Raw genomic sequence first — 25,024 nt, forward strand, 5'->3', positions numbered from 1 at the left:
TTTCTTCTCTTCCTTTTCCTACTTTCGAATTCCAGTCACCCATGACTATTAAATTTTAGTCTTCCTTCACTATCTGAATAATTTCTTTCATCTCTTCATACATTTCATCAATCTCTTCATCCATCTGCGGAGCTAGTTGCCTATAAACTTGTGCTACTGTGGTAGGTGTGGGCTTCGTATCTATCTTGGCCACAATAATGTGTTCACTATGCTGTTTGTAGTAGCTTACCTGCATTCCTATTTTTTTTAAGTTCATTATTAAACCTGCTCCTGCATTACCCCTATTTGATTTTGTATTTATAACCCTGTATTCACCCCTTTTAAAATTTTCTAACCTACCTGCCCAATTAAGGAGTCTGACATTCCATGCTCCAATGCGTAGAATGTCAGTTTTCTTTCTCATGATAACGATGTCCTCCTGAGTAGTCCCGGTCCGGAGATCCGAATCGGGGACTATTTTACCTCCGGAATATTTTACCCAAGGGAACACCATCATCATTTAACCATACAGTAAAGCTGCATGTCCTCTGGAAAAATTGCGGCTGTCGTTTCGCCTTGCTTTCAGCCGTTCATTGTACCAGCACAGAAAGGCCGGTTTGGTTAGTGTTAAAAGGCTAGATCAGTCAATCATCCAGACTGTTGCCCCTGGCCTCTCAACAGATACCCCTCTGTTGTTGTTGCACCTACGGTACGGCTATCTGTATCGCTGAGGCACACAAGCCTCCTCATCAATGGCAAGGTCCATGGTTCATTACCAATATAAAAGAATAAGGTGAATGCTGCACATGAATTGGCATGAACATAATTTCAACTGCGTGAGTAATAACTGAGCATTATACTATTTAAGAGAAAAAACTTACATAGAAGATCTATGAATAAAAATTTTCATTTGGCCATCTGGTGCAGATTCATCTAGAATCCGTGAGGCACACACTAGTGGTGTATTACACTGTGCAATTTGCAGCATTAGTAGATCACAGATTTTGTAATTTATAAATCTGGACTACACTGCTTTACAGCACCACACAACACCACACAACACCACACTACACAACACTACAGTACTTGGTATGAGCTGGACTTCTCATCTGTGTGGATGGTCACCCCCCGTGAGCTCAGGTGAAACTCAGAATTCACAGGGACTGCTCTACTGTGCCACCCAAGGTTTAGATATTGGGAGATGGGTGTAATCATCTCCAAGGCTGCTTCCGGAAGGTTGTTGTTGGTAGATTTTTTGTCGTGGTGAGTCTCGTTATTGTGATGTATGGCCTCTTCTTGGTTCTCTCTCGGCCATGTATGCTTGCAGTTTCCAAGTGGATATTTTAGCTGTTAGCAGGTTCAGCTTATGCCACAGCTCTTCATTTCTTATTATGTGATAGACTATTGTATTACTAAATGCATCATTATCACAAAGGGGAGTACTTTTCCATAACATAGCACTGTCACTACACGTGTCAATAAAGTTTAAGGCCTGCCCCCCCCCCCCCCCAATCCCAATGTTCTGCTACGGAAATTCAATCAAGCTACTACACAACAATATTCATTCTTGTAGAATATTCTTACTAAAACACCTATTCAAATTAATAGCTACAGCCCATCATTCAAAAGTGCTGTTTCATCTGTAATATCAGTCCCATCTGGGATAAACATGCTGCCTTTCAGTCAATGTTGCGTCACCCAACATTTATCTCCACAAGTCATGACAACTTCCAAATTGAATTAAATGCAGTCAAACAAAATAGCATCAAACAATGGCTACATTCCTGCATGGGGGGGGGGGGGGGGTGTACTATCTTCTTTACCCTATTCTCAACCTGCCTCGCAAGACCACAGTAAATTGTGCAGAATTCCATGTTTAGGAAAAGTCTCTCTGAATGTAGGCAGAAAGTTGAAGTCCAGGGACTTCAAAACCCAATTTTATGTGCGCAACACTGTTGGACACATTTTGACAATGTTCGAAACAGCAAATCAGCCTTGGGAAAGAGTGGAATATGCAAAATCACTTGTAATTGTGTCAGATTCTATGTAAGTCAATATGGCAGAGCAGTATGTGCCCACTTGAAGATGGAAACGTAGAAACTGACTCCACTTTTGCCGACCACCTGCTTAGAGGCAGCCACATTTACAAAGTGTGACATGAGATCTTACACCACATGAATAAAGAGAGGAAGATGAACTACCTTGAGACTACTGGAAAATAATAAACAATACCATTTGCCCACTTTGCTTGTTACTGAATGACCTGATGGAGTTCCATTACTCTCCACTTCTAACATCATTTACTACTCATAATTCTATTCCGGACATTTTCTAGGTTACCCCCCTTACTCACATTCCCATTTTTTCTTTTATTGTTACTTCAATTTCATTAGTGTATCTTATCTGTTTGTAATGTAAGACCTGTTAAAAGCAAGACCATTTTGTTCAGCCACTCACTAGGAATATCTCGCTAAAGTTTATTATTTTCTTTTCAGACAATTGTTGGTATAGTTTTAAGCTAAATAATCGTATATCACACTGTCCTTGAAATAATATCGGTCATTTTAGCACTGAATCAAACATTTGCAGTTGTTATCTCTGGAAAGCAAGATACTCTGTAGATCCACTTCTTTAAAATATTTGATTCTAAAATTTCACAGCAACACACACTTATCTTTGTACCTAATGATGGTACAATATATACCTAATGATGTCATAATAGCCAAATAATGGTTTGTAAAGTAAATACTGTAATAAATATTTTGTAGAACACTACACCAGTGTCCTGTGTATTTTCATTCATAATGAAATCTGGTTGTTGGAGACATAAACGTACTACATTTCATTGTAGAGATTTCACAGAACATACATGTACTCAGGTCAGTTATTAGTGATGATATTGTGAAACTATCAGGGAAGTATTAAACACAGTCATTATGTAGCAAGAACTAAAGAATTACCAGATAGTAACACCTAACTGTGAAACATACTGATGAACTAGCCACTAGACATCATTGTCACATGGTTTCTGTTACATGTCAGTTAAAAATGCCAATTACAAAGAAATCTGATGAGTAATGAAAGAGCAAATACACATCATCTTGTAAGAGTGATGTCAGGCAGGCAGTCATTGGCGTATGGAATGGTGGAATGTGGCTAATAGAGTGAGGAGTCGCAAAACAAGTGGTGTCCCCAGATTAGAATGTGTTAACTGGGCAGATTCCAGTGTGTGCTGTAGCAACAGTGGAATTTAGTAAAAGAAGAGTATGTTGAAGTCCCCCCTCCCCCCCACTCGACAGAAAAATTAACTCCGTTAGCAGAAGAATGGCACGTAAAAAAAAAAAAAAAAAAACCTCAGCATGTTTCAGGAAGAATGGAACAAAATTTTGCCCTCATCATATAGGACTTACAGAAATCCTTGCCCATAATTGAAGATAGTGGCAAAAGCAGGTGACAGACGATTAATTACATTTACAGTGTCTTTGCAATGGTCAGTAATAGCTTTTGAGACACTTTAGGGAACATAGTGTATATTTATGTCTGGATATTTCATTCAGCAATATGCCAACCAGCTTCAACGTCTTGTCATGTGAAAACAAAATGATTGGTTCACGATTGATACCATTCCTATTGAGATAACTGTAATGCTAATTTTGGAGCATAGGCACTATTTTAAAAATGACATAAATCTTTGACCCTTGCTTGCAGATTTCTGTTCTTCCAGCTTAAGAGACGTAATCACTTCGTGCAACAAATAACTTTGCCAATCAGCAATGTGCAGTCACATGAACATGTAAGCCACGATTTCTTTTCTTTTTATTTCAGTTGCTCATTCCCACAGTATCAGTAACGAAGATCAGTAAAGAGAAGACCGCATACATTATACCAAATGCTGTTGGCGTTTCCACTGCAGAAGGAAAGCACGTGTTTGGCTCTCTGCTGTCACGAGATTCCACCCATCGACTAATGACGCAAGTTTGGAAAGCAGCTCAGCAGCCTGACCCCCAGGGAAACTTGCTTCCTATTGAACAGGTAAATAGTAAGGTAGTTTTCTTTACTTAGTCTATTTCAGGTTTTAAGTATTAAATTCATTTTTCTGCACCTCCATGAATATACAGAATTTCATGATTTGGTCCAGATCATGAGTCAACGATGATATCAGTATCGAGTAAGGTATTGTGTGTATGCAGACACCGATTATTCATCAAAAGTGATAGCTGTAGTGTTTTCAAGTAAAGATGTCCTAAATCCATGTTTGGTTTGAACAGACAGTGCTTTACTAAGTGTGATTCTAATAGAAGTAGATTGCTCTTGCCAGCCTCCAACCTGAGAACTGATCTATTAAGCCAGTTACTGGGAGATCCAGTGACTTAAACTCCTATAGAAATTTTAAGATCCTTGGGGATTCCAATTGCAGGCTACTGAATTTGTACTTAACCATAAAATAACTAAGTCAAATATGAATTTACTTTTGTATTTTGTGCCATCTTTCATTTCATATGTTGTTGAAAGTAAAACAAACTTCATAAGATGTGACTGCAGCTTGTCACATAAATACATATTTTTCTGCGGACGTAGTCAAGCATCTGGAGGGTGTTATATGTATTGTGGTGATATTGTAGAATGAGAAATCTACAAACAACTCCTCTTATCTAATCATCAGTGTCATTAATATTTTATAACTCGTGTGCAATATAGTCACAATAATATAACTGAATTTAATATTTGGTAGCCTGAACGTTATCTCAAACAGCTTATGTATTTTATTACCTATATTCCTTACACATTCCCTGCACCTATAAACAATATTTATATTCATACATAAGATTTTTTTTCTAAAGGTTATGAAAGATGAGGTGGATTCAGCAAGTGGAGATGTGAAAGATGACGACGATTCATCTGTTTCTGGCAGTGATAGATCTTGTGCTCCATCATCTCTTGAATGCAACACAAACATAAATCAGCCAGAAGGTAGGTGTTTAACCACAACTGCAATTTAGAAAGATGTTAGCATGCTTTAAGGCTAAACAACATAAATTATTGTTTGTTGTGTTTAAAATATCATAAGTAAACAATTTAATCAAATACCTGTATGATGTAAATAGAGGCAGCTTCTCTGCCTCGACAGCTGCTGCTAAGCCATTACTAACACTGATACTGATATCTCGAAGAAGAAGAAGGAGGAGGAGGAGGAGGAGGGAGGAGGAAGGGAGCAGCACATCAAAAAATAAATGACAATTTGCACAACCACTCCCTTTTAACAGAGGTATCCACCTGAAAACAATATGAAGATGTCCACTTATAATTATATTTGCAGTCATCTTGCAAGAAATATTGCAGTCTTTCCAAACAAATGAGAGTAAAAAAAAATTGAAACAGTTCAGTTCACTAGACAGGTGCCACAAAGAAGAAGAAACAATGCTTTAACATTAACTATTCATCTGCATCTATACAATGCAAACCGCTGTTAGGTGTGTGGCAGAGAGTAGGTCCCAATGTTACTAGTTATTAGGGTTTTTTCCTGTTCCATTCACATATGGAGTGCAGAAAGAATGACTGTTCGAATGCCTCTGTGTGTCAGTGATTAGAATAATCTTATTTTCATGATCCATTTATGAGTGATACATATGGGGTTGTAGTATACTCCTAGAATCATCATTTAAAGCTGGTTCTTGAAACTTTGTTAGTAGACTTTCTCAGGATAGTTTATGTCTATCTTCAAGAGTCTTCCAGTTCACTTTCTTCAGTATCTCCCTGGCACTCTTTCATGGCTCAAACAAACCTGTGACCATTCCTGCTGCCCTTCTCTGTATACATTCAATATCCTCTATTAAGACTCTCTGGTATGGGTCCCACACATTTGAACAATATTCTAGAACCGGTTGCACGTGTGATTTGTAGACCGTCTGCATTTCCCCAGTATCCTACCAATAAACTAAAGTCTACAATCTGCTTTACCCACAACTGAACCTATGTGATTGTTCCACTTCATATTCCTACAAAATGTTACACCCAAGTATCGGTATGAATTGGCAGATTCCAACAGTGACTCTTTGATATTATAGTCGTAGGCTATTATGTTTTTTCGTTTTGCGAAGTGCACAGTTTTACATTTCTGAACATTTAGAGCAAGTTGCCACTCTGTGGCTCGTGTTGAAATCTTATCAAGATCTGACTGAATATTTATGCAGCTTCTCTCAGATAGCACTTCATTATAGATAACTACATTAACTTAAAAAATCCTGATTTTACTATTAATATTATCTGCAAGGTCATTAATATACAACATGAACAGCAAGGGTCTCAACACACTTCCCTGCAGCACAACTGATGGTGTCACACTATCGAAGATAACATGCTATGTCCTCGCTACCAAAAAGTTCTCAATCCAGTCACAAATTCCACTTGATACCCCATACTATCATACTGTTGATAATAAGCATAGGTGCAGCACTGAGTCAACTACTTTTTCAGAAATCAAGAAATACTGCATCTACCTGGTTTTCTTGATCCAAAGCTTTCAATATGTCACGCGAGGAAAGTGCGAGTTAGGTTTCAGATGATTAATGTTTATGAAATCCATGTTGGTTGGCATTGAGGAGGTCATTCTGTTCAAGATCATCATTATGTTTGCACTCAGAATATGTTCTGAGATTCTCAAAGAACTCGATAACAGGGATATTGGACGGTAGTTTTGTGGATCATTTCTTGTAGAGAGGTGTGACCTGTGCCTTTTTCCACGAACAGTGCACAGTTCTTTTTTGAGCAATCTACGATAGATTATAGTGAGAAGAGGGGCTAACTCGTCTGCAAGTTCAATATAGAATCTGACAGAGATTCCATCAGGCCCTGAAGCTTCGTTCAATTTTAACTATTTTAGCTGTTTCTCAACATCACTGACTGTAATACTTATTCCATTCATCTTTTCAGTGGTACAGAGCTTAAACTGGAGCAATTCTCTTGGACTTTCCATTGTAAACAAGTATTCGAAAACGGAGTTGAACGTTTCAGCTTTTGGTTTGCTACCCTCAGTTTTAGTTCCTGTCCCATTTGATAGGGACTGAACACCAGTTTTGGTGCCACTAACAGCCTTTACATATGACCAGAATTTATTTGGGTTCTGTGAAACTTCATTTGACAATATTCTGCTGTGGTAGTCATTGAATGCATCATGCATTGCTCTCTTGACAGCCAAAAGCATTTCATTCAGCAGCCCTCTATCTATAGCCCTACATTTTGTTTTACACCTACTAAACAGTAATCTCTGTTTCTTCAGAAGTTTCTTTACAGTGGCTGTATACTGTGGAGGTTCGCTCCCATTATGAACTGATCTGCTGGGTATATATCTATTCAGTGCACCGTCAACTATTCTTTTAAACTTTAGCCAGAGTTCCTCTGCATGCTCCTGCCCTGTGCTGAAAGTTTGATGTTCCTCACTGAGGTATGATCCTATTGATTTTTTATCTAGGTTACTGAACATATATATATCTTCCTGCTTCTTTTAGTTTTCATTTATACGTTGGGAATCATTATTGTCACAACCATATCTGGTCACTGATACTAGTGTTGCTGTGGACATCCTAAATAGGGGGTCAGATCTATATTTTCCCATTACAACTCATTATGAGTGGGGTTCCTATCAATTCTAGGCAGTTTTCAGAGAAAGTGTTAAGTAATGATACACAGAATGTCTTATCACATCCAACACTAACGAAACTGTAATTTTCCCAATTAATTGTTGGATGACTAAAGTCTCTGCTGATGATTACAGTATGATTGGGGAACTTACATGAAAGTGTACTGAGGTTTTCTTGGAAGTTTTCAGCTACATCAGGAGATCAGTCTGGTGGCTGAAAAAGAATCTTACCATCATTTTATGACCACTCCTGATACCAAGTCTTGGCCAAACAGTTTCACATGCAGCTTCAGTTTCTATCTCAGTGGATTTGACTTTCTTGTCTACTGCGACAAAGGCACTACTTCCATTTGCCTGTCCTTTGGATATACACTTAAATTTTCCCCACGATCTCACTGCTATCAGTTTCAGGCTTCAACCAGCTTTCTGTACCTAGTATTATGTGAACTTCAGTGCTTTTTAAAAGCGCTTCAAACTCTGGTCCTTTGTTGTGAACGCTTCAGCAATTAATTGTTAGTATTTTAATACTTCTGTTGGTGACGCACACAGTCTATTTGTACAGTTGGAAGAAATTTCTGCTGTGTGTAGTGCAGTGTAGAGGGTAGTCTTATGTTTGCAGTATTAGCAAACTAACTTTGAGGAAAAATTATTCTTCTAGAAGAGAGTTTATTTCAAAAGGAGCCATGTTAAATGAATGATTACTTGCAAATAACATAATATAGTTGTGATGAGGGCATTTTACATTATTCTTTCACAAAAATTGAATCGTAGGAGCTCAGAGATGCAGCAGTTTATTCACAGAAGAAATGGATTAAAACACATTATGATGTAATTGCTGCAGTAGTCAGTGTGTATGGAGTAATGTCGATCAAAAGTGCCTATCAGCTTTTAATTTTTACTAAATATTCACTACCAAAGGGGAAATTCATGGGAAAATGTTATAAAATTGCAGAGACACAGTGTTTCTGACCAGTACATACTTCAGGGCATGAAACTGCATTACTGCCAATAAACACATTTAAAAAGTGGAAAAAACTATTTCTATCTTTTCAAATTATTGGTTTCTTGCACAGGAATAAAAGATATGTAGGTGGGGAAGGATAGAGATGAGGGGCATCTCACTCTGACACTGGAATGATAGGGTCCCCACCGGCTATGAATGTTGTTTTTTTTCCCTCGTCTTGGCATCTTGGTGTCTGAGTAAGTAAATACAGTGTGTCAGAATACTACGGTCTTTTAATGGCAGTTGTTTCTGCAATTACACTATCATAGTCTCATGCAAACTGGCAGATAAAATTATGAACTGGATATATAATTTTTGTAGAACTTAAAAGATAAGCTGGGTATTCCTAATAATACGACTTAAGAGAAAGATAATGTTTATATATAGAACAATAAAATGAAACATGTCTGTTATTGGTGTCAACTCTGAAGGCAAAACCAAGAAGCAGAGATGACAAACTGTGAATATGTTGTGCTGCCTGCTGGCAATAAGACTAGTGTGGCTTTACTGCAAGAACTGACTTGAAGCAAGCACATTAGTCTTTGTACATGCCAAGGAAAGAGTACTGTTGGGAATGTAAATACGACAGGTGATCTATCTCTGCAACAGCTGACACTGCATACTCTTTAAAGAGAAATGACACTAAAGGAACTAAAACTTTTGCATCTACATCTGTTATTAACAACAGGTCTCAAAGAAAAACACTTAATATTCAAAGTAAAATTTTTATTTTTGAAAAATTCTTTCTTCCAAGACTCATTTGGAAAAGGTAAGCTTGACAGAAGGGGTGGGAACTTTATTTGTTGTTGTTATTCATGTAAGAAATTAAGTTATGTTTGTGCCTTTAACATGTTTATATACTATCATTCTTTTCATTTTTTCAATATAAAGATGTAAAATCCTAGCAAAGTAAAACAATTGGGATTGTTCTTTTGCAGCAGGCTGTACAAAACTACCAAATGGCAACCTTGTAATTGGTGGAAAGCACATAAAGCTGCCAGTTAAATCTAGCCCCAAGCATGCAATAGTGGGCTTGCCTCGTTCTAAATGGCTGCTCATTGTTTCGACTGGACTGCTTGTACTGCTGTTCTTATCTGCTGCTTTCTTACTGTATCGAATTTCGAAAATACAGAGCCAGTTCACAGAGCATCCACTTATAACAACAAGGTAGGTGGATTTCTCATAGGTATCCATCTCACATAGATTTACTCTCATCTTATTGCTGATTTTTAGGACATTAAATTATTAGTTCATTACATGTGTATTGTACAGTACTTTCAACAAAAGTACTAAAATCGTGTGCCGATTTTGAAGCATTCCTCTGTGTTTAGTTGATGCGTTGAGGAAGTATATGATCTACTTTAGTGCTGAAACGTAGATAATTGAAGACATACTATAGAACTGATCGAGTGTGATAAAAGTAGAGATAAACAACTGGCCTGTAATTATAAATCCATCTCCAGTCTTCATTTGTTCTCAAATTTTGAAATGTTTGCTTATAACAGAACACATTCTGAGAATGCAGCTCTGTTTGGCTTCCATAAACACTTTTCTATGAGGGAAGTAGCATATAATTTCACGAACTTTGTTCTGGTGGAGCTAGAAAAAGAATAAAAAAAAAAAAGAAACTATCTTGTTGGTATTTTCTTGTCAAGGCCTCCAATTGTGTTGACCAGCAGATTCTACTTGACAGATTAAACCGTTAAGATGTTAAAGGTATTTCCTTGTATGAGTCTTATTCGTAAGAGTAGTAATTATGCTAATTTAAGACTGGAGAAACATTAAATTTGTTTTCTGCAAGGCTCAGTGCTCGATTCATTTAAGACTGGAGAAACATTAAATTTGTTTCCTGCAAGGCTCAGTGCTCGATTCATTCCTGTTCTTGATCTGGGTAAATGATTTGCTCTGGACATTACAGGATTCTTCAAAAACTGTATTATTTGCTTATGGCACAAGTATATTGATCAAGGGCCCAGACATATCTGTATCATACACAGCCATGAGAATAATGCAAAAAGTTTACTTCTGATTTACAGTCAGTAGCTTCTCTTTTAATCTTCAAGGACTCAAATTATCCAGCCCCAAATGAAAACGGCTTGGAGGTAGCAGAAGTAAAGAACAGTGTCCGTGTGTGGAGTTCTAGGGATCCAGTTGGATAATAAACTGAGGTGGTACCATTATGTGGATTAGTGGAAAATATCAGTTCCACTTGGTAATCAATCTCATTTTGTTGCATCCAGATTAGGTTGCTGGCTATAATGAATGCTGTTCTGTTGTAATGTAGCTAAGATGAAAAAGGAATTAATTCCGCAGAAACATCCACTACTCTTTGCATCTACATACAGGTACATATCCATATGACTATTCAACAGTTAACTGTGTGGTAGAGGGTTCATAAAATCACATTGAATATTTCTCTACCATTCCACTCTTGAATAGCACGAGGGGAAAAATGAGTCTTTTCCCATGCAAGCTCTGATTGCTCTACTTCATACTGATTTTCATTTCTTTCTAGCTGAGAATCAAGTAAATATTTTGGCATGTGGAGGAGAAAGTTGGTGATTGAAATTTCATGAAAAGATCTCACCACAACAAAAAGCCTTTGTTTTAATTATTGCCACTCTGACTTACTTATACTATCCTTGACAGTATTTAGCAGTAACAAAGAACAGGCCAAAATTATTTGAACTTCTTCAATATTGTCCGTTCATCCTATATGGTAACGACCCTACATTGCACAGCAGTACTCCAGAAGAGGGACCAGTGTAGCGTAGGCAGTCCCATTAGTAGATTGTTTCATTTTCTAAGTGTTCTGCCAGTAAAATGAATTTTTTGGTTTGCCTTCTTAACAACATTTTCAATGTTGTTGTTCAGATGTTAAATTTTTTGCTGTTGTATCGCCAGGTATGTAGTAATTGAATCAACAACCTTCAAATTTGTGTGGTTCATCATGTGACCAATGAAAATTTTTTAATATTAGAGTGGCCGACCTCACTTTTTTTATCATTTAGGGTCAGTTGGCACTTTTCACACCATGTAGATACCTTGAGTAAATCATCATGCAATTTGTTTTTAACTTCTGAAGACAATCTAAAAGGATTGCTCAGATTGTCTCCTACGTCATTTATATAGATCAAGAATAACAGAGGGCTGATAATACTTCCTTGGGAACTCTAGGTATCACTTGCATTTCACCAGACGATATTCCATCAATTACTACAGTTTGTGACCTTTGTGACAGGAAACCAGGAATGAGATCACACAGCTGACATGATACTCCATAGGCAAACAATTTGGGTAGAAGCCACTTGTGAGGAACTGGGAACTGTGTCAAAAGCTTTCTCAAAAATCTAGAAGTGTGTACTTAATTCAATATCCCCTGTTGATAGCATTAATTGCTTCCTGTTAATAAAGAATCTGTTGTTTCGCAAGAATAATAATTTATGAATTCATGCTTGTTGTGTGTTGATAGTGTTTCCTTGGTAATGTTCCGTAGTGTTGGAACACATTATGCATTCCAGAATCCCACAAAAAATTGTTATCAGTGAAATGGGTTTATGATTCAACAGATTACTTCTGTTTCCTGTCTTGTGTACTAGTGTGACCTTGTGCAGTTTTTCAGCCCTTAGGTTTGGATCTTTGGCCATGTAAGCGGTTGTATATGATTGCTAAAAATAGAGCTTTTTCATGAGAATACTTTGAATGAAACCTACTTGGCATTCCATTTGGTTGGAATACCTGCCTTCGTTAAGTAATGTTAGTTGCTTTGCAACACCGAGAGTATCTTCTGCCAAATTACTGAAGTAGGCAGCTATTCTTGATTCGAATTCTGGAATATTTATGTCACCTTCTTTGGTGAAGGAATTTTGGAAAATCATACTTAGTAATTCAGATTCAGTGGCATACATTGGTAACATTACCACTTCTACAGTGCAGTGAAGACATTGATTTTGTCATACTGTTGGTATACTTTACACACAACCAGGATTTTGTGACGTTCGCCTGCTTTATTTTTTCATTTGGTGTCCTTGGTGTCAACATAGTGCGTTGCTACACTGGCTGAAAAATGGGGTTTGGCAGTTCAACACTGACTACTTTAAATGATGTAGCCGACAGGTGCACATTTGTGTTCCACAGTTCTTTACTTTCACTCTTTACAACCCCCTCCCCCCATATAAATATTTAATATGGCCAGTTAACTATTGTTTAACTTTCGATAAGCCTCATTAATAGGTTGCAGGCAAACATCCACATACCTCTATAATAGAGGTAGCTCAGATGGTAGAGCACTTGCCCGCGAAAGGCAAAGGTCCCGAGTTCGAGACTCGGTCGGGCACACAGTTTTAATCTGCCAGGAAGTTTCACCTCTATAATAGTTTACTGTCAAACATCGAGCAGTAACAGCCTAAGCACAAAGTTCACAGTTCAGGAACAACACAGTCACTGTTTTAACACACAGCCTAATTGTGTTACACTTATTTCATAGTTCAGTTGAAGCATTGTTGTTGATCTAACCAACACGAGTTTCTTGTCTGAAACTCAGCCGTGGACTGATTTTCTCAGGACCAAAAATCGGGCCCATATATATGCTCACAATAATAGGCACTGAAACTATACATTGTTTGATGTTTAATTTACAGAAATTACAATTAAAACTTAACTCACTAAATTACCTGATACATCGAAAACTTCATTCTTTTTAACAGTTTCTTCTACTACAATTGTTAGGCTTAATTATTTGTTAAAATACTTTTGAGAAAACTGAAAATTAACTTCAGAATTGAGGGCTGGCTCTGCTAACACGTTTTCGAATCGAGCCAAATAGATCCTTTAAGAATACTATTAGTTGTTCCTCCAAATGTGTATAATTAATACAGAATTTGTGTGTTTATAAGTCAACAACAGAATTTAAGTTACGAAACAATTACTGATTTCACCCTATAACAAAAGTATTAACTAGGAATAGTCAAAATAAATTAGAAAATCAATTGCATGCATTAAACTAAGCACAAAAATAGATCTGGTGTTGTATTCTTTAAAACTAAAGGCCAACCTTTTTCTTCTATGAAAATGCAGATTACACTCGCATTATGTTAATGACAATTAGTCAAAAATGAAATTTAAGGAGGCAGATGGCAAAACAAGAGGGGAAGTAAAAATATCCCAGCTTGCTTTGTCACAATCTCTTGATTTTATGCCATATTTCATTGTGAAAACTATTAAAATCATCTCACACTGAAATTAACATTACATTTTGAGCATCTGTAAACCATGACCCATCTTTGAGATTTCGTCATCTTTTAAATATGTTTTTTTCATTGCTTCTTAAACAGTGTCTTGACTTGTTTGTGTACAATGGGGAATATGTCCTGTCTCTTACCAATTCTCTTGGTAAAAAACACATTTCCTGTTAACACTAATTCTCTGAAATTAAGCCATATTTGATGATGCTTAGTTAGTATGGGAAGAATAGAGACTGTCTGATGGGAAAGCGTCAAGCGAATTTTTCTCTCTCTTTTTTTTTAAATGGCTATATTTTGCATATATTTTTGTTGGATTTGGATGTTGTAATATTCAGTCTTGTTATAATGACATTATGAACAATAATTCCTGTACAGTATCTGACGTGATGCTTTCTATTCATTTTGGATTGTCATCACATAGAGGTCTGGTATGTTGTAAAACCATTTACACTTTTTTGGGGGCTCCTAAACTAATTGCATTAAATAACTTTAAGAGAGAGCACTTACTACAATTTTGGATGACATTTTATGAGTACCATTGGCTTTAAGCTTGTATTTTCGCCAACATACTGAGGGAGCTTCAGGTACCAGCTACTATAATCATATGAACTGGATACCTATTTGAAATGATTCAAATTTTCTTTGAATCTTTCAGATATTTTACTATCTTAGTTGGGTGGGTCAGTAAAAGGAACCAATTATTAATTTATTCCAGTTGTGGGGTGTAATTTCTAGCCATAGTAATTCACAGTAACTATGTACTTCAGTTTCACTACAGGGTCAACTACTACTGATCCTGTCGCTACCAACAGAATTGAATTTGTTATTTCTGACTGCTGGTAGGTTCTTGGTAAAACATTGGCTGAAAGTATTTCCTGCTTTAGCTAGCTTAAAGTACTTTAAATGATTTCTGCTTTAGTGCTCTTTATGAATGTATGGGACTTTGGTTCTTTGTCAACACAGCTACAATAATTTACAACAATAATACTGATGTTTCCTAGGTCTATCCTCATCCTATGTTTCAGGTGCTCCTTTTCAGATTGCACCCTTGTTTGTAATTTTCTGAGACCCTCTAACTTTTCCAGGGTTGTAAATTCTACATAATTCTACTGTTTATGTTAACATTAAAACCATATATAGAGGAGGTGGTAACGTTGATTAAGTTACATAAATCCTTTGTTTGAAGTATTTGATAAAAACACCAGCAGCGTAGTAGTAGTAGTAGTAGTAGAAGAAGAGGAAAAGTGTTGGATTTTTTTTAAGTAATTAAACTTAAGGAGTAAAGGTAATACCTTCCATCAGAGGGCACATATGACGGAGGGGAGAACTGACTAAAAAATTTGGTTATTTGATGGAAGTTTTCAGATCTTTAACACTTTCAAAATAGTGTCCAGCAAATGCAGTTAACTTGTCCTATCATTTTTTCCATTGGTGGAAACAGTTTTTAAACTCATTTGGAGTTATGCTGTTTCGTGCCTCTAGTAATTTATTTATTTTCTGTTACATATTTTAAATTTCTTTTTCCCATTCTACCTCTTTAAAAATGGTTCTCTTTCAGGTTTCTTTTCATTATTTGGAATAAAAAAATGTAAGAGGTCATATTCATTGAGAAGGGTGGGTGAGAAACTGTTGTCATTTGGTTTTTGGCCAAAAATGGCCTGACACACAGTGCTGTGTGCACAGGGGCGTTGTCATGGTGAAAAATCCAAATTCACATTTGCCACAAAGTGGGTCATTTTTTTCTCACTAGTTCACATAGTCATTTTAGCATGGAAGGTCCTAATGTTGGTGAACTGTGGTACCTTGGGTAGCAAATTTGTGGTGGATGATTCCCTTGATAACAAAAAACAAACCAACGTTGTCTTCATGTGGATTCTCAGCTGCCTTGCTTCCTTTGGGCCTGGTGATGGAGTATTTCACTGTCCGTTTTCTGGATCATATCCATAAAACCACAATTTCTTCCCTTTTGCCTCACAATCTGGATGAATTTTTGACTTTTCTTTAAATTCCTGGCACATGGACAAATGATTGGCACCTTGGCCATCAGAAAACACACACAGAATGAATTTTGCTTCAGAATGTTTTATCTTCAGATCTTCAGTCAAACTTCATTGTCATGGACTCCAGGATATTTCAGTAATTTCCAGCAATTCAGTGATTGTTCTATAATTGTCAGACATAATCACAATATGTATTTGTTTCAATGTTCTCCTCCATTCTGGACCATCCCAGTAGTGATTCATCTTCAATTAACATTTGACCACTTGTGAAATGAAAGACCCGCTTGTAAACCCATACCTTGTTCTAAGCTTCCTGCCCATAAGCCATCTGAAGCATTGCAACAATTTCTGCTGATAATTTTCCTAACAGGAAACAGAATTTGATGTTAGAATTTTGGTATTTAATGCATGCCATTGAAAGTTCGCAAAACATGTTAAACAACTCTTACATAAACATTCATACTGACCACAGTAATGTTTCCACACCAATGTCGCTAGGGCATCTGATATAAGGTGGTGTCCAGTGAAGGCACCTATCAGGAATTTCAGAACTACTGCCAGAGAAAAGTTTGCATTAATGTTGGGTCCTCCCTCATAGACAAGAACTGATATCTTTGCTAGCTGTAAGACAGATCCCTTTCTGAGCTACAGTACACCCTTTACTCCTTAAATTATAAACATATTTAGAGTAATTGTAAGGTAATTACTCTAACTGATGGTGCAAGTAGGTTAGCACTAGTCACAATTTCTTGTTAGCATACTTTAGAGAATTAGTTAGCAGTGCCTCTCACTTCTGTCTGTTAATACATAACATGCCTTGTTCTGTATCTCTCAAGGTACTCCTTTATCGTACATTTGCAGAGCAAATTTGTGAATGAATGATGAAATTAAAAGATTTTGTTGGCACTGGCTCATTGCAATGAAACTGCAGAACTGTAAACTTTTATTCACTAGTTATGTGATGTTCTCTACCAAAAAGGACTGAATATTTGCTTGTTTCAGTGATGAAGTATACCAAGAAATTTTGAAGTGGCAAAGTCAGCTTCATTCTAAATCAGTTAATGAAGTTCAAGAATTTCTGAGCACTAACTTGGACCAGTTGGCAAAGGTAAAGAATAAATACTGTAAATTTTGCTAGCATTTGTTACCAAAAAGTAAAGTAAATTAATCCTTCGTTTTGCAGGATCTAAATATAGTGAGGAAAATCATTTTATCATAAAATCAAACAATGGAAAATCCAGGATGGAATGTAACAGTACCAGAGAAGGAAAGTTGCTACTCGCCATATAGTGGAGATGCTGAGTCACAATAGGCACAACAAAAAGATTCACACAATTAATTAAAGCTTTCGGCCATTAAGGCCTTTGTCAGCAGTACACGCGCACGCACACACACATGTTTACAGTCTCAGAGAGCTGTGGTTTCAGCTCTTTGTTGCGCCTATCGCGACTCAGCATCTCCGCTATATGGTGAGTAGCAAATTTCCTTCTCTGGTATTGTTACATTCCATCCAGGATTTTCCATTGTTTGTTTTTTGCCTGACAGCTTTTCTTTGATCCTAACCCTGTGCTATTTTCCTTTGTAACTACATTCTTTTGCATCCGCTATACTCAATGGAGTGTGGTTTCAGCTCTCTGAGACTGCAGGTGTGTGTGTGTGTGTGTGTGTGTGTGTGTGTGTGTGTGTGTGTGTGTGTGTGTGTGTGGACTCAGCATCTCCGCTGTATGGTGAGTAGCAACTTTCCTTCTCTGATTTTGTTATAAAATGTATTAATAAATTTACTTTTGTTTAAAAAAGGAAATATACCTTATAAGCAATTAAGTCCTCCCAGTTGTAATTCATTTTCAATCTGCATTTATACACAGTAAACGGCTGTGAAGTGCATGTGGCAGATGGCACTTCCTGTCGTATCATGTCATCCCGTTCATGTATTAAAGGAAAAAAGTTACTTAAATACCTCTGTGTATGCTGTAATTGGTCTAATTTTCATGGATCCCCACAGAAACAACCCACAGGAGTTGTTTATTCATAGATTACTCTATTAGCACTGGTACTTCAAAGTTTTTAAGTTGTTTTTAGAGGACGGTTGGCATCAGTTCAGGCTTTTGAGCATTTATCTAACACTCTTCAATGGGTCAAACAAACCTGTTACCAATTGTTGCTCTTCTCTATATAAGATAAATATCCTCTGTTAGTCCTATTTGTTATGGCTCACACAGTTGAGCAGTAGTCTAAGATGGACCAGAGGAGCGTTTTGCGAGCAGTCTCATTGGTAGGCGAAGTGCATTTTACTGTATCCTCCAAATACATCTGTCTGTCGCCCACTTTACATATGTTTTAGTGAACCCATGCGGTCATTCAATTTTATATGGGTTAATAGATTCCAGTTGTGACTCATCAATATTGTACTTCTAGGATACAGTATGTCTCTGTTTTGTGAACTGAATAATGTTGCATGTCTGAACATTCAAAGGACATTGCTAATATTTGTACCACTTCACAATTTTATCAAGATGTGACTGACTACTTATGGAACATAACATAACCAAGTTCCCAATAAACTTCCCTGGGGACACCATAAGTTAGTTTTAGATCTTTCACTGACTTATCATCCGTAAAAATATGCTTCTTCTTCACTACCAAGAAATCCTCATTCCAGTCACTAATGTCATTTGATTTTGTTTAGATGCTGTTATCATATCCTTGGAGGCAGATTTTATGTGAAATATGTATTTTGGTTCACAGGTGCGTCAGTCACTGGAAGCTTTATCTTTACTAATAGTGTCAGAGGGAGAGCAATTACAGCAGTCGCAACAGCAGTCTCAAGAGCCAATGCATTCAGAGCCTGCTGGCAAGCAGCAGACTCCCACTCTTCCCCACGACAAGCATAGTTAGCAGAGGCTGTACCCCAACCATTCTGAGGCCACAGCATTGTCTGGGGTCTGATGATGGTGGTCGACATGATCTGCATGTTACTGTCTACTTGCCATGCTGTCTTGGTGTGTGTGTTTGTTCCTGATCTCAAGTTTGGGGCATAACAAAATTAGTGCAAGTGCAAGTATTTAAACGTATAAGACTAGCCATTGTGTTTCATCCCACATTGCACTTACAGGATTGCGATATTCTGCCAATACATGAAGTCCTATTTGTGTTATTTACTGGTATCTGACATTTTCTCATTAAGCTGTTCAGAAAATAGCTGGGAACACCTCAAGAGAACATGATAAACATTGTCTGTGATAACAGAGATAAGTGAAAGATGTCGGAAAGTAGTTACGTTATTCGCTTACATGCGACTTCAACTACATATATCCTGGAACTTCTATAACACAAAATAAAGTTCCTCTACAGTTACTTGTATCAACTATATTCAATATTGTGAAATTAAACTGTGTTTGTACTAGAAATTTATGGATCTGTATGCAGGAAAAACAACTATAGATCTAATTTTGTGATGACCACAAAATATTTATTTTAATTTTCGAAATTGTAGGCCTGAGATGCAGAGTATATGTGGAAGAAGTGATGGGTACCACTTGTTAAAGCATTATTAGTACTTTTAACGCACTAGTGCTACAGATAGTTTCAATCATGGATTTCACTTAATTAGAACTGAGAATAGAAAAGGAAAAATTATAAACAGATCATGTAATTTTTTATCTGTTTCAATATTGTGTGTATGCAGTTATACAAGAAAAAATTAATCATGATTGCTTTGTCTGAATTTGCACTTTCAAATTAAAGCAAACGTATAAATTTAAGGCTACTAAGTTGGCCTTCCAAATTTTATCTCACTGTCTATTGCATTCTTAGATGAAATATGTTTGACCAGAATTGCTAGATGGCACAAATGTATCAAAGGTGATATAGTGACTAACACCACCTTAAGTTTTACACATTAGTTTTTTTTTCTGAAAATAGTATTTTAAAAATCTACAAAATAATCTGTGTGCTGTGTGCAACAAAAAGTAACATAAGTCAACATCAGTTGCAGTCTCATAAAATTCAGATTTTTAAATGCAGTTCTCTTTATGCGAGAATACTTGCCTGTAGCGATTTTAAATTGGCTGCTGACATATGTATTTCTGCCACAGTATAATGCTATAGTGGAGAAGTGAGAAATTAGCCTGAAATTTAAGCGTGTTAAAACTTCTAGAAACAGGTCAGTTGTTGAATGACTGCATGTCAGGAGTCATATTAAATCTTGAAAGTTTCTTTTGTGCGCTGAGATGTAGTTCATCATATGCAGCAGTTCATGAGGTACTACTTGTCGTATACAAGTTTGTCTAGTAGTTTCCAATTATCCACATACAGGATACTTGTATCTTTGAGTTTCTAGATGAAAAACTAAAACTGTCCATTCATGGAGATACAGCTTAAGCCAGCATTCCATTCAGAATAGTATTATTTGTCTCAGAGGAAAAAGCAAAGTTAATTTGTTCATATTAAATAAGTGCAGCTGGATACAAAATTTTGACTGAAATCACACTAGTGTGAAAACAACATAAACATCAGGCTCTTGAATTTGCCAATAATAGTGTCCACACTAACTGTAACCTGTACCTAAAGATAACTTGAAAAATCTTACACAAGTACCAACACTTATTTATTCAGTGGAACATGAAATTTTGCACATTTGAGAAACTGCTGTAAGCAATAGGAAATGTTCCTGTAACATGTGGAAAGACTAAAATGATAAGTCGTACTTACTGACTTCAGTACTATCAATCGAACATATTGTAATTCAAACTGTTGTTTGTAGTTCTCTTTGGAGGACACATTTGCCAAACAGAATATGAAAATGTGACTCTAAAAAGGTCTCATCAGTAAGATGAACTGAGTGAAATAATTTAATTTTATTGTTTGTATCATTGACTGTAGACACAGTGGGTGTTTTTGTGTGTCTGTCTTATTTATTTATTTACTGTAAATAAATGTTAAACACATGTAAATAAGAAAAAGTGGCACTGGTGCAAATATTTTTTTGTTATGATTTTATGAATTTGAAATGTGTTGGGAAGGTTGATTGTGTATTGTGGCATAAATTTGTGCAAGATATGTCCCTTTATATCATGACTATATATTCCTCACATTTTCAAACAAATTTTATCTGTCATCAGCTATATATTTTCTGTGGTAAACTGGGGAAAGATTGTACTGTTTAATGTTTTGGACAGGAATTGAAATGTATGCCCTATGCTGTATTGCTCTACATAAGTAAATCTTTCCCCAGGTCCAGCAAAATTTAAAATATCCATAAAGAAATTAAATCAGGTTAGTACTTTGTATTCTGGATACTCAGTCAAATGTTAATGTTTTTCTTCAGTGAATGTAAATCTCTAACAGGAAGTCATAATTACTTCTGTTATTGCTATCTTCATAATGATTCATAAGTAAGAAACTGCTCTATCCCATACATTTCTATGATAGGACAGTAGTGTGTGTGTGTGTGTGTGTGTGTGTGTGTGTGTGTGTGTGTGTGAGAGAGAGAGAGAGAGAGAGAGCAGTTTATATTGAAAATTTGCAATCAAGGGTAATAAACTGTATATACCAATGAATGCATGGTGCTGGAATTATAATAGACAAAATTCTTACAAGTGTCTGTGATAATCACAATTCATCCTGAGAATCATCTCGGGTATTGTGGAATTGTATAGTTATATTTGGATGGTATATAGAGAAAGGTGTGACTTCAGGTTTTTTCTGTGTAAAACGGTGCTTAGTTATTTAATATGGTTGTTTCAATTTTCACCTTCAAGTATAGGGAAATATAGATTCAGTACGATAAAAGTAGAATCAATGCAAAAAAATTTATATTTACCGAGTGAATTTTCCTGCAGTTCCCTTTCATAAGCTGATAAAGTGTGATAGTTATATTTTACAGTCAAATATTGTAAAATTAGATGCTGTGTGGTGGTGTTTACACCATTAAGAGAAAGATACTTTAAATGTATGTAAAGACCTGTAGGATGAAGACTTGTGCACCAAAAAGGCAAATAAAAAAGAAACAAACCAAATGTCACTAATGAAAGTGAATTTCTTAATATAATCTTCACATTTCAAGCACTGCAAGAAAGCTATAATTAGTGACTGTGCCCTGTGACGCTCAGTTTTTGCACACAGTATATAAGGATATTTTAAATTTCATGGAATATTATATACTGAAATGAGGCATTCTGGATGTAATTTAAACAGTGCAATATGCACAGCAGACCTGTAAAGCACTCTAATTATTTATATTAATGTAATGCTAACTATCCATTACTACTTTTCCTGTCATATACGTAAGATTTTATATGGAAGGGCATTAGACAAATCTCTGCTAAACAATATATTTCCCGTGGAAGTGATTGCTACTTAAGAGCATTTTTGTACAGTATTAGATTGCTATTTTACACTGTAGCATACCAAATGACAAGTATAATTTAATAAAGTACATATACATCTTACAAAAATGAGGAAATTGTTTAAATTTTTTGCACAGCCTAACACTATTTCTACTGTTGAATATGATCTCAAACCTGATATCCACATGCTCCGACTTAAGTATTAAAGATATATATTAAAGAAATACAGATCTTGGTAAATGTTTCCTGTGTATGCTGTCTTATTTACTCTGTAATTGTGTAGTACAAGAGAAACTGAACTTTAAATGAACAAGCTGTCATTATGGTTAAGGTGCCACGTATACTGGGAAAAAGGAGTGTTTTTGTAAACAGTTCCATTTTGTATAAGTCCTTTCAACTAAAAGTGGAGCTGGAGATTTCAATAATTTTTCAATCGTTTCAGTATTTTATGTTTTTTAGCATTAAGATCATTTCAGAGTTTCAAGTCTCATTAGAGGATCAATACTTAACATATTTGCAAATTCTTGATTCATAAAGTGTCACCAACCAATTCTCCAACATTTTTCTTTTTCATTGAAATTGAGAGTTTTTTTGAAAGCATTACAATTATTACCGGTAGTCTTTCCTCTCTGGGTCCCGGAAAGACAACTACGTTTCCTCTTGATGTATACAAGACAGCCAAGGTTATGGTGTTCTTTTTAAGGAATGTGCATTTACTGTTTTGGTAATGAGGAAATAGCAGTACTTTCCAGCTCATCTCTCTTGTAAATAGCAAATTAAATCAGCCCATGTGCTATTTTTGTTAAATTGTATTCTTGAAATGTACACCACAGGAATATCCCTATTCTTGTGTGATACAGTACTGGAAAATCCTTATCTTATCTTCAGTATTTACTTGATAATTTGATCCATAGTTACTACACCTTTGAGGGGAAAACAAATCTAAGACATGGTGTAGTGTATCAGTTTGGAATGAAATGCTTGATTCAGTGGACATTTAATATTATTTTGCTTTTAATTTTATTTTATTTGAGCAGTACATCGGATGCAGCAATAAGAGACTTTTTCTCATTGATCAATACAGGTAATATTTTCCTTAGATAATTATGTAGAAATCTTTCCTATATATCATACCATACACAAAAATGGATTTATTTTGTGCATGCGTTCGTGTGTGTGTTCTACACATCATCTTCATCTTCTCTTTAGGAATTAGGAAGGAATTGCCTGTTACGGTACCCATCCCTGTCAGGGTCTTCCCCTGTCTCTTCTCCCATGGCACTTATAATTTCTTGTATTTAAGGGAAGTCTCTCACTCTTCGTCATTTGTAGATTTTTGTTCCATTTTCTTCTGTAGTCTCGAATTTTATCATTGAGGCTAAAGGTTTGCAGTTCTTCTCTAAAATCTTGATTTCTTGAGTCTGTCTTCTCTTGTGCAAACTTTAACGCCTCTGAGGAATTTAAATTCTTGTGCCTGAATCCGACTTTGTTGCTTCTTGATAATCACCCAGGTCTCACTTCCATAGAGCAGTGTGGGAACTGCAACAGTTATATAAAATTTAATATGAGTGTCTTTCCTGGTTTTGTTTTTAGGCTTTTTTTTAATTGTTCCACATACTGGGCTGAATTTACTAAGCTTAATTTCAAAATCTCTGCTGTAGCCATTTGTCATTTCACATCCAAGGTAACAGAAATGGTTTACTTGGTCGAAGATATTCTGATCTATCACTATTTTGGTTCTGATTGGTTCTTTCTCCATGAAGGCCATTATCATAGTATTTTCTTTTGAAATTTCCATGTTAAATTTTGCACTTAATTGTTTTAGCAAGTAGATTCCTTTCTGAAGGTCATCTTCCGTATCTGATAGGATCACTGCATCATCAGTATATCGTAAATTATTTCAAAGAATGCTCCTGTCTAGGTAGATGTCTAAATTCTGTTTTCCATATATGTATTATTTTTTTAATGTAGATGCTGAAAAAAAGTTAGAGAGATGCAGCAGCCTTGTCATACCCCTTTGCTAGTTGGTATCTCATTAGTTGTTTTACCATGGAGATATAGAGTGATATTCATGTCTTGATATAAACTTTTTATCGCATTTTCTAGATGCTTTGGATATCCGCAATTCATCATTATTTCCAAAAGTTTCTGTCTATTGACATTGTCAAAAGCGCTTTTAAAGACAATTAAAGCAATGTGTTTTTCTTTATTATACTCTCTCTGTTTTTCCATTATTTGCTGTAGAATAAAAACTGCATCTCTTATGGAGCATCCTTTCCTAAAACCCATTTGTTCTTCATGCAGTACTGCTTCTGCTAAGTTTTTAAGTCTTGTATTTCAAATCTTGGCATACACCTTGTATGCTGCATCCAGTAAACTTATTCCTCTGTAATTACTGCGGGTTTATCTCCCTTTTTAAAAATTGATAACACTCTAGCTGTCTTTGGGAATACTCTTCTTCTTCCAATATTCGTTGAAGACATGTAGCAGTCATTGGTGTAGCACCATTCCTTCATATTTTAATAATTCAGCATTAATGCTGTCTTTCCCTGTTGCTTTTCTGTTCTTAAGTGGTATTGGTGGAGATGTTAGTTTGTCAGACTGTATTTCAACCAATCCTTTCTCATCTAGCTATTCAATTCAGTTTCTTGTGCTGTAAGATCATACCACAATTCGCTGTAATGTATCTTCTACAAGTCTCCCTCTAAATCACTAGATCGATTTAAACTAAATTTGGTACACCTATTACTTATTATTTAGGAACAAATACTGTTGGAGTAAAAACCCTAGGTTCCATAGGGGTGGGTGGCACAGAA

The 25,024-nt window shown here is 36.1% G+C and overlaps 1 protein-coding gene across 4 annotated transcripts in view; it reads left to right on the forward strand.

Annotated features, from left to right (window-relative positions):
* The window catches only part of LOC126198840 (GRAM domain-containing protein 2A-like), a 274,175-nt gene extending 251,827 nt beyond the window's left edge, over nt 1-22,348 (forward strand). For 2 of the 4 annotated variants that reach the window (XM_049935421.1, XM_049935422.1), the window contains exons 4-8: nt 3,805-4,011; nt 4,821-4,950; nt 9,557-9,785; nt 16,864-16,969; nt 18,607-22,322. In XM_049935421.1, the coding sequence (XP_049791378.1) occupies nt 3,805-4,011; nt 4,821-4,950; nt 9,557-9,785; nt 16,864-16,969; nt 18,607-18,756 (822 nt within the window). In that variant the 3' untranslated portion in view covers nt 18,757-22,322. Of the gene's footprint in view, nt 1-3,804; nt 4,012-4,820; nt 4,951-9,556; nt 9,786-16,863; nt 16,970-18,606 lie in introns of all 4 variants that reach the window. The other 2 variants (XM_049935420.1, XM_049935419.1) reach the window with 2 other exon arrangements.
* The last annotated feature ends 2,676 nt before the right edge of the window (nt 22,349-25,024 follow it).

Source organism: Schistocerca nitens, chromosome 8 (assembly GCF_023898315.1).
Source record: "Schistocerca nitens isolate TAMUIC-IGC-003100 chromosome 8, iqSchNite1.1, whole genome shotgun sequence".
NCBI lineage: Eukaryota > Metazoa > Arthropoda > Insecta > Orthoptera > Acrididae > Schistocerca > Schistocerca nitens.